The sequence below is a fragment of the Lutra lutra genome, chromosome 7 (genome assembly GCF_902655055.1).
Source record: "Lutra lutra chromosome 7, mLutLut1.2, whole genome shotgun sequence".
Taxonomy (NCBI): Eukaryota; Metazoa; Chordata; class Mammalia; order Carnivora; family Mustelidae; genus Lutra; species Lutra lutra.
Genome location: NC_062284.1, coordinates 35,980,169 through 35,992,977, shown reverse-complemented (window position 1 = coordinate 35,992,977; position 12,809 = coordinate 35,980,169). Strand labels below are relative to the sequence as shown.

Below are 12,809 nucleotides of genomic sequence, written 5' to 3'. Positions count from 1 at the left end.
AGCTTAGTGCTCTAGAAATAATAATTTCCCCATTGCGGGGTCCACAAGCAACACCTGCTTAATCTGTGCCATAAGGACTGTCTTATTTTGCAAATGATTTTACCAATGACTCTCAGTTGTCTCAAGTTGCCATCAGATTCAGAGAAGATGAGATGCTGGGTAAGACAAATTGCATTATGAGAAATGGAGATCTGAAATTTTGATGCCCTGGCCAGAGTGTAATGGAAATATTCCTGAGAATGGAAAACTAATACATTTCTTTTTTTTTTTTTTTTCATTCTGGACAGCTCAGTCATAAAAATGTGATGTTTTATCTCACTCCAAAGAGAATTATTCTGACACTTGACTCTCTTATTTTTATGTATTAATTTTTGATGATGCAAAGGAGAGTCAGCATGAAAGAGAAACCTAGCAAAGCCATGAAGATCTGCCTTTGTATCAGCCAGTATATCAATAGCAAACAATTAATTTTGGATGGTTTAAGAAAGTGACTGTTTATGAAGGTTTAGGTAGGGATTTAGGGAAAACCTAAGGAATAGTGGAGTTGTTAACACCCATGGTCCATAAAATATGAAGGACAGAAGTAGCTTCTGGGATCTAGAAGGAAAGAGTACTATAGGGAAAGGTACTTTGAAAGGACACAGTCAGCCTGAATGGACCATGCCCAGAGAGGGCCTGGAGAATGAATACTTGACTCACTCTTTCCTCCCATGGAGTTTCAGAGGAGCCCCCTAGGGGCTGACCCAGTGGGAAACGAGGAGTGAGAGAGTCCATAGCTGTCATCCATAGAACTCCGCTTTCTGGAGAGAATAAGGGTATATTTGGATGGGTGCATTGAAAACATTTTGCCTAACCTTTGGTTGCAGCTTATCTGGCACAAAGGCTGACACACGGTGAATCCTCCTAAATGTGACTCAGATGAAAGCACATATGAATCTGCCCGTGGCCAAAACTGAAAACAGTCATGTATTTCATTTTTTTTTTTCCTGGTTGCTTTTGAGTTTTATGTAGCAGATTAAATAAAACATGATTTCAATAGTTTAATAAAAATTATAACTTTACACATCCCTTTGTATCTCTCTTAGGCACTTAGTACCTTTTACCTTGTCTGAGAACTACTGAACAGTATCACCATCAAACTGTAAGCTTTTTTCCTAAGTGGGGCGCGCGCACACACACACACACACTTCAGGTGTTCTGCAGTGTCTAGCATAGGGCTATGGGCATACTTTCAGTAAAGGTTTTTTGAAAGGCTTGTAATTTTATAAATTCAAATATGAGAACTATGTCATATTACATAATTTTTAATTTCCTACATTTAATTTTCTACCACTCATTAGTTCTAAAAATCATTGAGCACCTTTTTCGTATCTGGCATTGTTCTAAGCACATAGATTTCAGGGATGAGTAAGCAAGGTCTCTGTCCTCCTACAGCTTACATCGAGATAGGAGAGAAATATAAACTAGCAATCATGATATGAGTCAATGTGCTAGGGAGTGTTACAAAATTATGTTTCTGCTGGTGGGGGACAAGAGTGGTGAAGATTAGGATAGGCAAGGTAGTCTAAAGCCACAATATCCTATACAGTAGATTCTCGAGGAATGAAATCAGGCTATGTTAGAAAGGGCTTTCTGAAAGCAGTATGGATTTTCTTTTCTTCAACTTGAATTTTTCCAATGCAATTACTTCTAATTAATATTTAGTGTCCTGGACACTAAGCATGCCCCGTAACAGCAAATAGAATGAGGAGAAACTGTAAAGCAAAGGAAGAAGTTTGGGGATGCAGTTTGTTGCTGACATGAAAAAAAAATTAAAAGATTATTTCCTGCAGAGAAGGGAGATTAAGTCATACTAAAATGAAAAGTAAGGAGCCTGAAGTAAACTCGGTTATTCAAAACAAGAGAGAAGAAGGGTTCCTGGCTCAGTGGGTTAAGCCTCTGCCTTCAGCTCAGGTCATGATCTCAGGGTGTTGGGATCAAGCCCTGCATTGGGCTCCCTGCTCAGCGGGAAGCCTGCTTCCCCCCCACTCTCTGCCTGCCTCTCTGCCGGCTTGTGATCTTTCTCTCCTTGTCAAATAAAATCTTTTAAAAAAGTGAAAAAAAAAAAAAGAAGAAAGCGTGAGCTATAGAAAGTAATATATATTCTAATTTCTGGTTAAAATAAGTATGAGAAAAAAATAAGTATGAACTGGTAGGAAGTACATTGTTTCTGCCACTTCTCTACATGACTTCAGCATGTATCTTAATCTATTTGTGATGCCATTTCTTAATCTTAGAAGTATGGATAATGCTACCAGCCTCTGAGGATTATTGGAATGCACTGCATAGTGGTAGACAACTGACTTGCTATATAGTAATGCTCAGCAGTACAGTAACATTATCGACACCATTTCTACTTTGGAAAAGGATTCAGCATATTCCGAACCACATCACATCGCCACTCCTAGTAAAGTTATTTGTGTACACCTTTTTGTCTGGACTGAAGAGCCTCATCCAGCTTTGTTTTCAGACCCACTGCAACTTTTGAAGAACCAAATGTCATAAATTCTCAATTTCCCCCCTATGCTACTGAAACATACTAACATCTCCTCTTGGAAGGCAGTGCTAGCTAGTTGAATTCCACTGGCCCAGGGGTAAAACTGTGACATGAAATCCTTTGGATGGGATTCCAGATCTCTGGTTACCTCTGTAAGGCTTATCAGCTGAAATGAGAAACCATTTCTGACCGTGCTGTCCAATCAGTATTAAACTGAAGATGGCCAAGTGGATTTTAATATTACTTCCCCCATGTTAGCTGAGGATATTTCTTGGTGTTTTTGCCCATAGATGACATCCAGTAGGTCATTTCTTTATTCTGAAGCCAGTTCTTTAGAGAAGTAAATATTATCAACGTTAAATTCTCCTACATTTCTGATAAGAAGAGATCCTTTCTTCAGTGAGCCATTTCAAAAGGGTTTCTTTTCTACTTATGGACATAACTCCCCATAGCTGGAGGAAGCTAATTAGCGATAATGAATGCCTTATACATAATGTATACATTGGAACATATTCACAGATTCCAAATGTGAATCAGTAGCTATCTGATTTCTGTTTCAAATTTAAATACTTTATACTCTACTTTAGCAGGAAACAGGTCATTAAAATGACCAAAAGGATCTGATTTTTTAAATAAGCAGGGACTCAAAGATGATAAAAAGTTAACAGGAGGACAGATCATGGAATAAAACATTTTATCTCATGTATCTTAAATCACATAGTCATTAAATTTAATTTTTTTTATGAGCCAGTTGTAACGTAGCCATAAATATCCCTTTGTCTGTAAAGCTTTTAAGATTCAGGTTCCTCAAGCTCTTACAAAAGCTTAGATAAGGAAACAATATGACAGAGAGTAGCTCAGCAATTAATCATTCTGTGCCTCATTCCAAATTGTGCTATACATTTAAAAAAATTCCACTTAATATGTTAAACTTTTATACATTTTTCACTGTCCGCTACTGCATGAAATATTCAAAGAGCCCTTGATATAATGAAATAGCTCTTTGAAAAGTTTTTATAATGAATATTGTAATCAAGATGCAAGAAAATAATTTTGTAGCAGCTTCTAAAACTGTAAGTAATATATCCCTGAAAAACAACAAAAACAAAAGTATAATTTTTTAAGCTAACTACCCAATCTGAGCCATTAGATCAACTATGAGAGGAAGAATAGGTGATAATTATTACAAATATTAAAGTAATTGCTAATATTATTACACAAAACCTATACAGTATTTCTGTATATTTTAATGGTACAGAGAAATCTAAGGTACTTTCAAATATATCTACTGATCAAAAATTGGTGGTGAGGAGAATTTTGTTTTAAAAGCAAAATAATTTTTCATAACAAAAATAAACCATAGATGGTCTTGACATAGTGGGATTCTAAAATTAAGAGAAGTAGATACACTTTCCTGGACAGTTTCTGTATCCAGAATGCCTTCCTCTTTCTACCACCTCATGACTCAGTTTACCCACTGGCCTTTCTGCCTTTCCTGTCTTCTCAAGTTAAAATTTTTCCTCTTCTGATGTGACCTATGTTACAACACTTCTCACTTCAGTCTAGTAATAAGAGCAGGGTGGCCTGATCTCAGCATTACTGCCATTTTGAGCCAGATAAATTTTTATTGTGGGAAGCTTTTTTTGCACCATAGATAATTAGCAATGTCCCTGGTCTCCACTCACTAGATACCAGTAACATGACCACCACTCCCAGATACAACAACCAAAACTCTCCAGATATTGTCAGATGTCCTTAGGGAACAAATCACCCCTGCTGGAGAATTGCCATATTAGAGCAACTGGTATATATAACGTCATGTTCAGTTTTGAATATATGCCTCAATGTATGAAACATTCAGAGGTGATACTCAGTAAATATTTATAAAGTGAATGCAGAATAAGACGGTGCTTTCTTACTGCAGTTCATTGCTAGAATAATAAACATTCTTATAAAATGAACTATCAGTTTCACTTGAGGACTTAATACTTCTATATCCATTTTGGATTGGCTTATTTCCCGATATTTGGAATAGAAAGAGAAGACAGTGTTTTTCCAAATTGATAGTTCTCACTTGAACTCTGTGGTTCATAAATTTCTAATGGGACTCGATCCCTAGCAGTTTTTTCTTTCTTTCTTTTTATTACTAGAGAAAGAGGATGTCGAAATTTATTCCAAAACAAAGAAGAAGGAAATCAAGGTGAAAACGGGAGAGAAAGGAGCAAAAGAGAAAGAAAGAGAGCGAGGAGGAGGAAAAGAAGTGAATAAGATGTAATAGGTTCTTCTATACTTATAAGATCCATTTATGACAAAGCTGAATTAAAATAAGCAATTTTGGTTTTGATTTTGACACCATTTTCTTTCTTTCTTTTTTTTTTTTAGCCCCTTCTATTTCTGTAACAGTTTTTAAGCATACACAGAGCTAAATGTTGTTAGTTACATATCACAAAGAGAACATCTGGGTCAAGGTACTGTAAACTGCCAACGCCTCAGAAGTCCTTAGTCCCTATTCCCTGGAGAGAGCTGCTCTCCTTACTTCATAGAAATCCTTTCCTTGTTATGTGTTGTCATTTTACTATGTATCCCTGAACACTGAGGTTTAGGTTTTGGAATTCTTATTGAATATTTTTTTGTTCTGATTCATCCATGTTATATGTAACTGTAACTTGTGTAGGTTTATAGTTCTATAGGATCTTATTGTACGAATATGCTACAATATTTGTTCAACTGTTAATGGACATTTTTTTTCCTAGTAAATTTTCTTACGCATGTCTTCTGGTGCACATACACACACATTTTTTTTGGATTCGCACTTAGGAGTTGAATTGCTAGGTCATAGGGAAGGCAAATCTTCAACTTTAATAAATAATACCAAACTCTTTTCCTATTTATCCTTATACCAAAACTGAGATACATAATGTAGTTTTGTGTGCTGTGACATCTATGCTAGAAAATGGGCTATGTGCGTGTGTGTGTGTGCGCGTGTGTACACATATGTATACCTATAAAAGCAAAGCAAAGGTTTCAAACACAAATTTTCTGGAAATAAAACTGATATGATATGATATGATATGATACATTGGAATTACATTCAAGATGTTCCAAACTTGAGGGATGATGGGTTGAAGGGAGCAATGTTTTGAATATTTCTGTAACTCTGGACTACCCCTCTTGAGTTCAACTCTTTTTCCCTTTCTCAAATTATCCCAAGATGTAACCTGGGTTTGTGTAGCCCATGGAAAGTAATATTTGTAGCATTTTATTGGGCACTCTCAGAAACTACAGTGTTAAAGACAGGTGAAGGTTGTACCTAGCACATGCCTTGGTATTACAGGCAAAGCACCTACCTGTGACATAGTTAGAAAAGTTCAAATATCCATGAAGAAACACAGACAAGTTTGGAGCATTTTCATCACGGGAACAAAAAAATCTGTATACCTTCTTTCCTGAGGATAACTCATGGATGAAGATAGTGTCCTCATATTCATTTTTAATATTTCTATGGCATGATTTATTATGTTCTAAGTTTGATCCTGCATTTGGCTCTTTGTGACTCATATTGACATTTTTAATAATCTCTCAGAAATGCCAGATCTTAAATGCATATAATTACCAAAATATGATAAAGCACAAAGGAACTTGAAAGAGAGTCTGCTTACTAGTAATATCCTATAAGCTTATGAGGTGGAAAGTTTGCCACATCAAACAAATCTAACTGTGTTTGCTTCTTGGTCCATTTCAAAGTAAAATTTAAAATTTCTTTCATGTAAAATTAGAGTAAAATGAGATTTCTCTTCTAGAAATCACAGAGCAGATTTTACAATTTAAGTCAAGATCTGGGGAATTATTATCATATTTTGGAAGTTACCAAGAAGAGCAAACACTACACCCTTATACTGAATTGAAGAGACCGCCATGGCTGTGGATATTCAAAACTAGGTTTTACTAAATTTAATGACGTTAGAATCACCAAGAGTCAACCACTCCATACAGTTTTAGTATTAAGCTGATCCTCATGTTACTGAAATTATTTCCAAAACTGTAATTCAGGAGGGCTGAAATATATTGATCATTTTCTATTAAACATAATCTTCAATTCTTTTTTTTTTTAATTTTTTTATTTTTTCAGCATAACAGTATTCATTATTTTTGCACCACACCCAGTGCTCCATGCAATCCGTGCCCTCTACAATACCCACCACCTGGTGCCCCCAACCTCCCACCCCCCACCCCTTCAAAATTCTCAGATCGTTTTTCAGAGTCCATAGTCTCTCATGGTTCACCTCCCCTTCCAATTTCCCTCAACTCCCTTCTCCTCTCCATCTCCCCTTGTCCTCCATGCTATTTGTTATGCTCCACAAATAAGTGAAACCATATGATAATTGACTCTCTCTGCTTGACTTATTTCACTCAGCATAATCTCTTCCAGTCCCGTCCATGTTGCTACAAAACTTGGGTATTCATCCTTTCTTTTTTTTTTTTTTTTTTTTTTTTTTACAGCTTTATAAACATATATTTTTATCCCCAGGGGTACAGGTCTGCGAATCACCAGGTTTACACACTTCACAACACTCACCATAGCACATACCCTCCCCAATTCTAATTGGTTTAATTTATTGTAGTAAAAATTATTAATAGTATTTATAATAATTCTTCTGTTGAATTTTAGTTGTATTCAGTTTATTCTCACATCCAGTGTATTACTTACTCTGTGATGTCTGAGTGTCTATGAATTTCTTTATCAAGGCATCAGTAGTTTGGGTATAAAGACTGAGAGCGTATCTCAGAGACTGAAGATCTGGGCTTTTCTCCAAGAAATTCTTTTTCAGGCCATTTCCTCCCGCATGAAAGTATTGCTGAAGAGAAAAAAAAAATAATAATGTAAGCAGAAGGATTTAGAAGGAAGTATAGTAGGAAGGATTTTATTGCCATAATAGTGACGCTCAAATGGAATAATACAATATGATCAATGTGAAATTGTGACAAAAGGACAGTCCTGATGCTTTCCCATTACTAGGTGATAAGCCTGTCATTCAGGTCCCCTCACTATCTCTGAACTGATGCTTTACATCACAGACCCCAGATTCTTGAAGTTTAAGGTTTTTCCTCTCATTCAAAACTTAAGTATATGGGATCATGAAGATGCAGCAGTAAAAAGCCTATTTATAGAATGACAGGTTTAGATGACAATCGTCGACTTGGTTATTGGCTTGTTTCTAGAAAAAAAAATATATATAAAATTTATTTATTTCCAGGGTTGTCAATATTTCACAAAGACTGTAGTACCTGCATCACATACTGTCCAGATACTAGTTTGTGATTCTAGGCCAGGTGGCTGCTGCTCCATTTTCCCCTGCTCTAAGCACACAGTAGGGCAGATATAGACCAACCTGAGAAGGCAGAGTAGTCGTTGGAAATCCAACATCTCCTGCACCTCATGTCTGATGAATGTAATGAAACATAGGGATTTTTTTTATATTATTACCCAATACTCAAAACATTAAAATATCTGCAGCTAAGATACCAGAGAAGATATATGCTCTTTAATAATAAATATAGTCATTGAGGGACATTAGCATTTTTCATGCTGAAAGTATTATGTGCAGATATCACCTAGAAAGCAATTACATACAAATATGTGACAGAACTAAGGATATTTTTTCCCCAGCCATTTATAGATGGTAACATATTTACAGTATACTGTTAGAGTTAGATAAATAGTTCTCACTCTCTCCCTGTAATGACAATACTAAACTATACACTTAACTGCAACCTGACTTGCTTTGATCTGATTCTCACAGAATGATGTATTTTTTTCTAATTTTTTTCAGTGTTCCAAAATTCACTGTTTATGCATGACACCCAGTGCTCCATGCAATACGTGCCCTCCAAAACACCTATCACCAAGCTCACCCAACCCCTCCACGCCCCTCCCCTCCAAAACCCTCAGTTTGTTTCTCAGAGTCCATAGTCTCTCATGGTTTGTCTTCCCCCTCCGATTACCCTCAACTACTTCTCCTCTGCATCTCCCCATGTCCTCCATGTTATTCCTTATGCTCCACAAATAAGCGAAACCATATGATAATTGACTCTCTCTGCTTGACTTATTTCACTCTTCCAGTCCCGTCCATGTTGATACAAAAGTTGGGTATTCATCCTTTCTGATGGAGGCATAATATTCCATAGTATATATGGACCATATCTTCTTTATCCATTAGTCTGTCGAAGAGCATCTTGGCTCTTTCCACAGTTTGGCAACTATATCCATTGCCGCTATGAACATTAGGTACAGATGACCCTTCTTTTCACTACATCTGTATCTTTGGGGTAAATACCCAGTAGTGCAATTGCAGGGTCATAGGGTAGCTCTATTTTTTAATTTCTTAAGGAATCTCCACACTGTTTTCCAAAGTGGCTGCACCAGCTTGCACTCCTAACCAACAGTGTAAGAAGATTCTTCTTTCTTCACAACCTCTCCAACACTTGTTGTTTACTGTCTTGTTGATTTTGGCCATTCTAACTGGTGTAAGGTGTACCTTAATGTAGTTTTGATTTGAATCTCTCTGATGGCTAATGATGATGAACATTTTTTCATGTGTCTGTTAGCCATTTGTATGTCTTCTTTGGAGAAGTGTCAGTTCATGTCTTCTGCTCATTTTTTGATGTCATTATCTGTTTTTTGAGTGTTGAGTTTGAGGAGTTTTTTATAGATCTTGGATATCAGCCCTTTGTAGTGTGATTTGCAAATATCTTCTCCCATTCTGTTGTGGGTTGCCTCTTTGTTTTGTTGACTGTTTCCTTTGCTGTGCAGAAGCTTTTGATCTTGATGAAATCCTAAAAGTTCACTTTCGCTTTTGTTTCCTTTGCCTTTGGTGACGTGTCTTGAAAGAAGTTGCTGTGGCTGAGGTCGAAGAAGTTACTGCCTATGTTCTCCTCTAGGATTTTGATAGATTCTTGCCTCACGTTGGGGTCTTTTATCCATTTTGAGTTTATCTTTATGTATGGTGTAAGAGAATGGTCAAGTTTCATTCTCCTATACCTAGCTGTCCAATTTTCCCATAACCATTTATTGAAGAGACTTTTTTCCACTGTATATTTTTTCCTGCTTTGTTGAAGATTAGTTGATCATAGAGTTGTGGGTCCATATCTGGGCTCTCTACTCTGTTCCACTGGTCTATGGGTCTGTTTTTATACCAGTGCCATGCTATCTTGGTGATCACAGCTTTGTAGTAAAGCTTGAAATCAGGCAATGTGATGCCTCCAGTTTTGTTTTTCTTTTTCAACATTTTCTTAGATATTTGGGGTCTCTTCTAGTTCCATACAAGTTTTAGAATTATTTGTTCCAGCTTTTGAAAAATGCTGGTGGAATTTTGATCAGAATAGCAATGAATGTATAGATGGCTCCTAAACTAGGTAGGTGCCATCCCTTTATCCCACTCATTAAAATTTCTGAGTAAAAGAATTTCATGAATTGAAAACTTATAATTATCTTAATTTTCTCCCCTAGTCAAGAGGAGATGCAGAAAAATATTCTGGGCATTTGTTGGCAGCTGAGTGCACTTTAAAAGAGTGTAAAGTAGAGAAGATTCAGGGCATAAGCCGGAGCAAGTAGACAATGGAGATAGAATCTGCAGAAGGACTGTGACCACTCCAGACACCCTCCCCAAGGAGAAAAACCTCTAGTACTTAAAAATGCCTATACTGATTCTAGCTGGGTGTGTTGTGAAAACGCAAGCTGTGCCAAAAGCAGTCTATGGAAAGGAGGCATAGAAAAATGGCAAAAGCCTGTTCCTTTTGAGAGATGATGAGATAAAACACTTAAAATTTTCCCTACACCTTGCTCTTCTAAAAAAAAAAAAAAAAGAAAAAGAAAAGAAAGTTAAAATACTTTCACAGGCAGAAAGTACATATTGAGGAGTATGAGTCCAGAATTGTTTCAGGATCCTTAATGGATCAAAAAATATGATACCTCCTCAGTTCAGGAAACATGATATGAGAATTAAGGTAGAAAACATTAAAAGGATATATTGAGAGGGGAAGGTTCAGGTGGGATTTGACTCTTTCCCTAGAGGAATGGAGGGGTGCCCCCCCTCTGGAGATCTATTTATATAATGAACCAAGGAACCATCAGATGAAATAGCTCACGCTCATTATATAGTATAGCAGTGGCATACACCGAACAGGAATAGGCATGATCTCTGGGCACATTTGGGAACACATTCTGCTTCTCAAATTTTTTCAGACAAGCTCCATTCTTACCAAACTGAGCACAAGAGCTAGAAAATTAGGATAAAAAGCAATGCAAGAGAAACCAGGAGCAGCACCTAAGAGGATGTTTTGCCCTCTCTTGGGACGATGGAGACTTGTCAGGAAAAACTCCCAAAGATTCTGAAATGGACCAAAGAAGATTAGTGGGTGTTCTGCTTAGTCTGCCTGGCTGGGTTATCTTTGCTTTTCATTGTCTCTGAGCTATTTAAAACTCTGTAAATGATAGAAAATGGATAATCATGTAAATGATTCTTGTTCATAGAAATGTAAATTATTTCTGGTGGGATGCAACTGATTATTGTTCTGTGGATAGATCCTTTTTGCTTCTATTTGTAAGCTGATTTCAGCTTTCCTTTTTTCCTATTTTTCTGTGTGGTTCTTGGAATTCTCCTATAAGCTAGTTGTAAGATCTTACTGGTGCCCTCATTAACTGATGAGTTAAATAACATTTTTGACAAGTTTTACAACTGCGTGCATGTCACAATTCCACTCTGCTTCAAAAACTGTTACTGGTGCCCTCATTAACTGATGAGTTAAATAACATTTTTGACAAGTTTTACAACTGCGTGCATGTCACAATTCCACTCTGCTTCAAAAACTGTTCTTTCATGGTATGTATAAGGCAGCATGGTGACAGCATTCACAAGGATGGGCATGGTTTTCACTGTGGTTTGTGAGGCTAGAACTGTGGGCTCACACTGAAACTATGAATGGTGGGGTCTGTCTTCCTGCCTGTTCTCTCTGCCTCTGTCCGTTAACAAATGTTTATTAAACTTGTATTGTAAACCAGACCTTGTGCTGAATGCCAAGGATATGAAGCCAAAGAGGTGTACAGGCTGTTCTCAAAGGGATTATAATCTAGTAGGAAATGTCACCAGGATGTCAATGAATGACTCCAATAATGTTGCAGGTGTAAGAAAAACAATTGGAAAATACAGATCATGGGGTTGGCGAACATTTCTATTAGGGAAGGGTCCGTAAAGGCTTCCAAAGAGGTGTCATCTTTGGTATTTATCATTTTTTTTAGCACTGCCATTTTTTGTTGTTGTTGTTGTAAGATATGTATTTTTTTTTTATTTCTTTTCAGCGTAACAGTATTCACTGTTTTTGCACCACACCCAGTGCTTCATGCAATACGTGCCCTCCCTAATACCCACCATCTGGTTCCCCCAACCTCCCACCCCCCCACCCGCCCCTTCAAACCCTCAGGGTTTTTTTCAGAATCCATAGTCTCTCATGTTTCATCTCCCCTTCCAATTTCCCTCAACTCCCTTCTCCTCTCCATCTCCCCATGTCCTCCATGTTATTTGTTATGCTCCACAAATAAGTGAAACCATATGATAATTGACTCTCTCTGCTTTCTCACCACTCTTGTTGAACATAGTATTAGAAGTCCTAGCAACAGCAATCAGACAACAAAGAGAAATAAAAGGTATCCAAATTGGCAATGAAGAAGTCAAACTCTCTCTCTTCGCAGATGACATGATTCTTTATATGGAAAACCCAAAAGACTCCACCCCCAAACTATTAGAACTCATACAGCAATTCAGCAACGTGGCAGGATACAAAGTCAATGTACAGAAATCAGTGGCTTTCTTATACACTAACAATGAAAATACAGAAAGGGAAATTAGAGAATCGATTCCATTTACTATAGCACCAAGAACCATAAGATACCTGGGAATAAACCTAACCAAAGAGGTAAAGAACTGTACTCGAGGAACTACAGAACACTCATGAAAGAAATTGAAGAAGACACAAAAAGATGGAAGACCATTCCATACTCTTGGATCGGAAGAATAAACATTGTTAAAATGTCTATACTGCCTAGAGCAATTTATACTTTTAATGCCATTCTGATCAAAATTCCAACTGTATTTTTCAAAGAGCTGGAGCAAATAATCCTAAAATTTGTATGGAACCAGAAGAGACCCCGAATTGCTAAGGAAATGTTGAAAAACAAAAACAAAACCGGCGGCATCACGTTACCTGATTTCAAGCTTTA

At 37.0% G+C, this 12,809-nt stretch overlaps 1 protein-coding gene across 1 annotated transcript in view; it reads right to left on the bottom strand.

The window, feature by feature from the left end:
* Positions 1–12,809, bottom strand: part of UNC13C (unc-13 homolog C) — a 611,946-nt gene that overhangs the window by 50,742 nt on the left and 548,395 nt on the right. Inside the window, exon 32 of the mRNA XM_047738968.1 lies at positions 7,245–7,392. Within this exon, the coding sequence (XP_047594924.1) occupies positions 7,245–7,392 (148 nt within the window). The remainder of the gene's footprint in view (positions 1–7,244; positions 7,393–12,809) is intronic.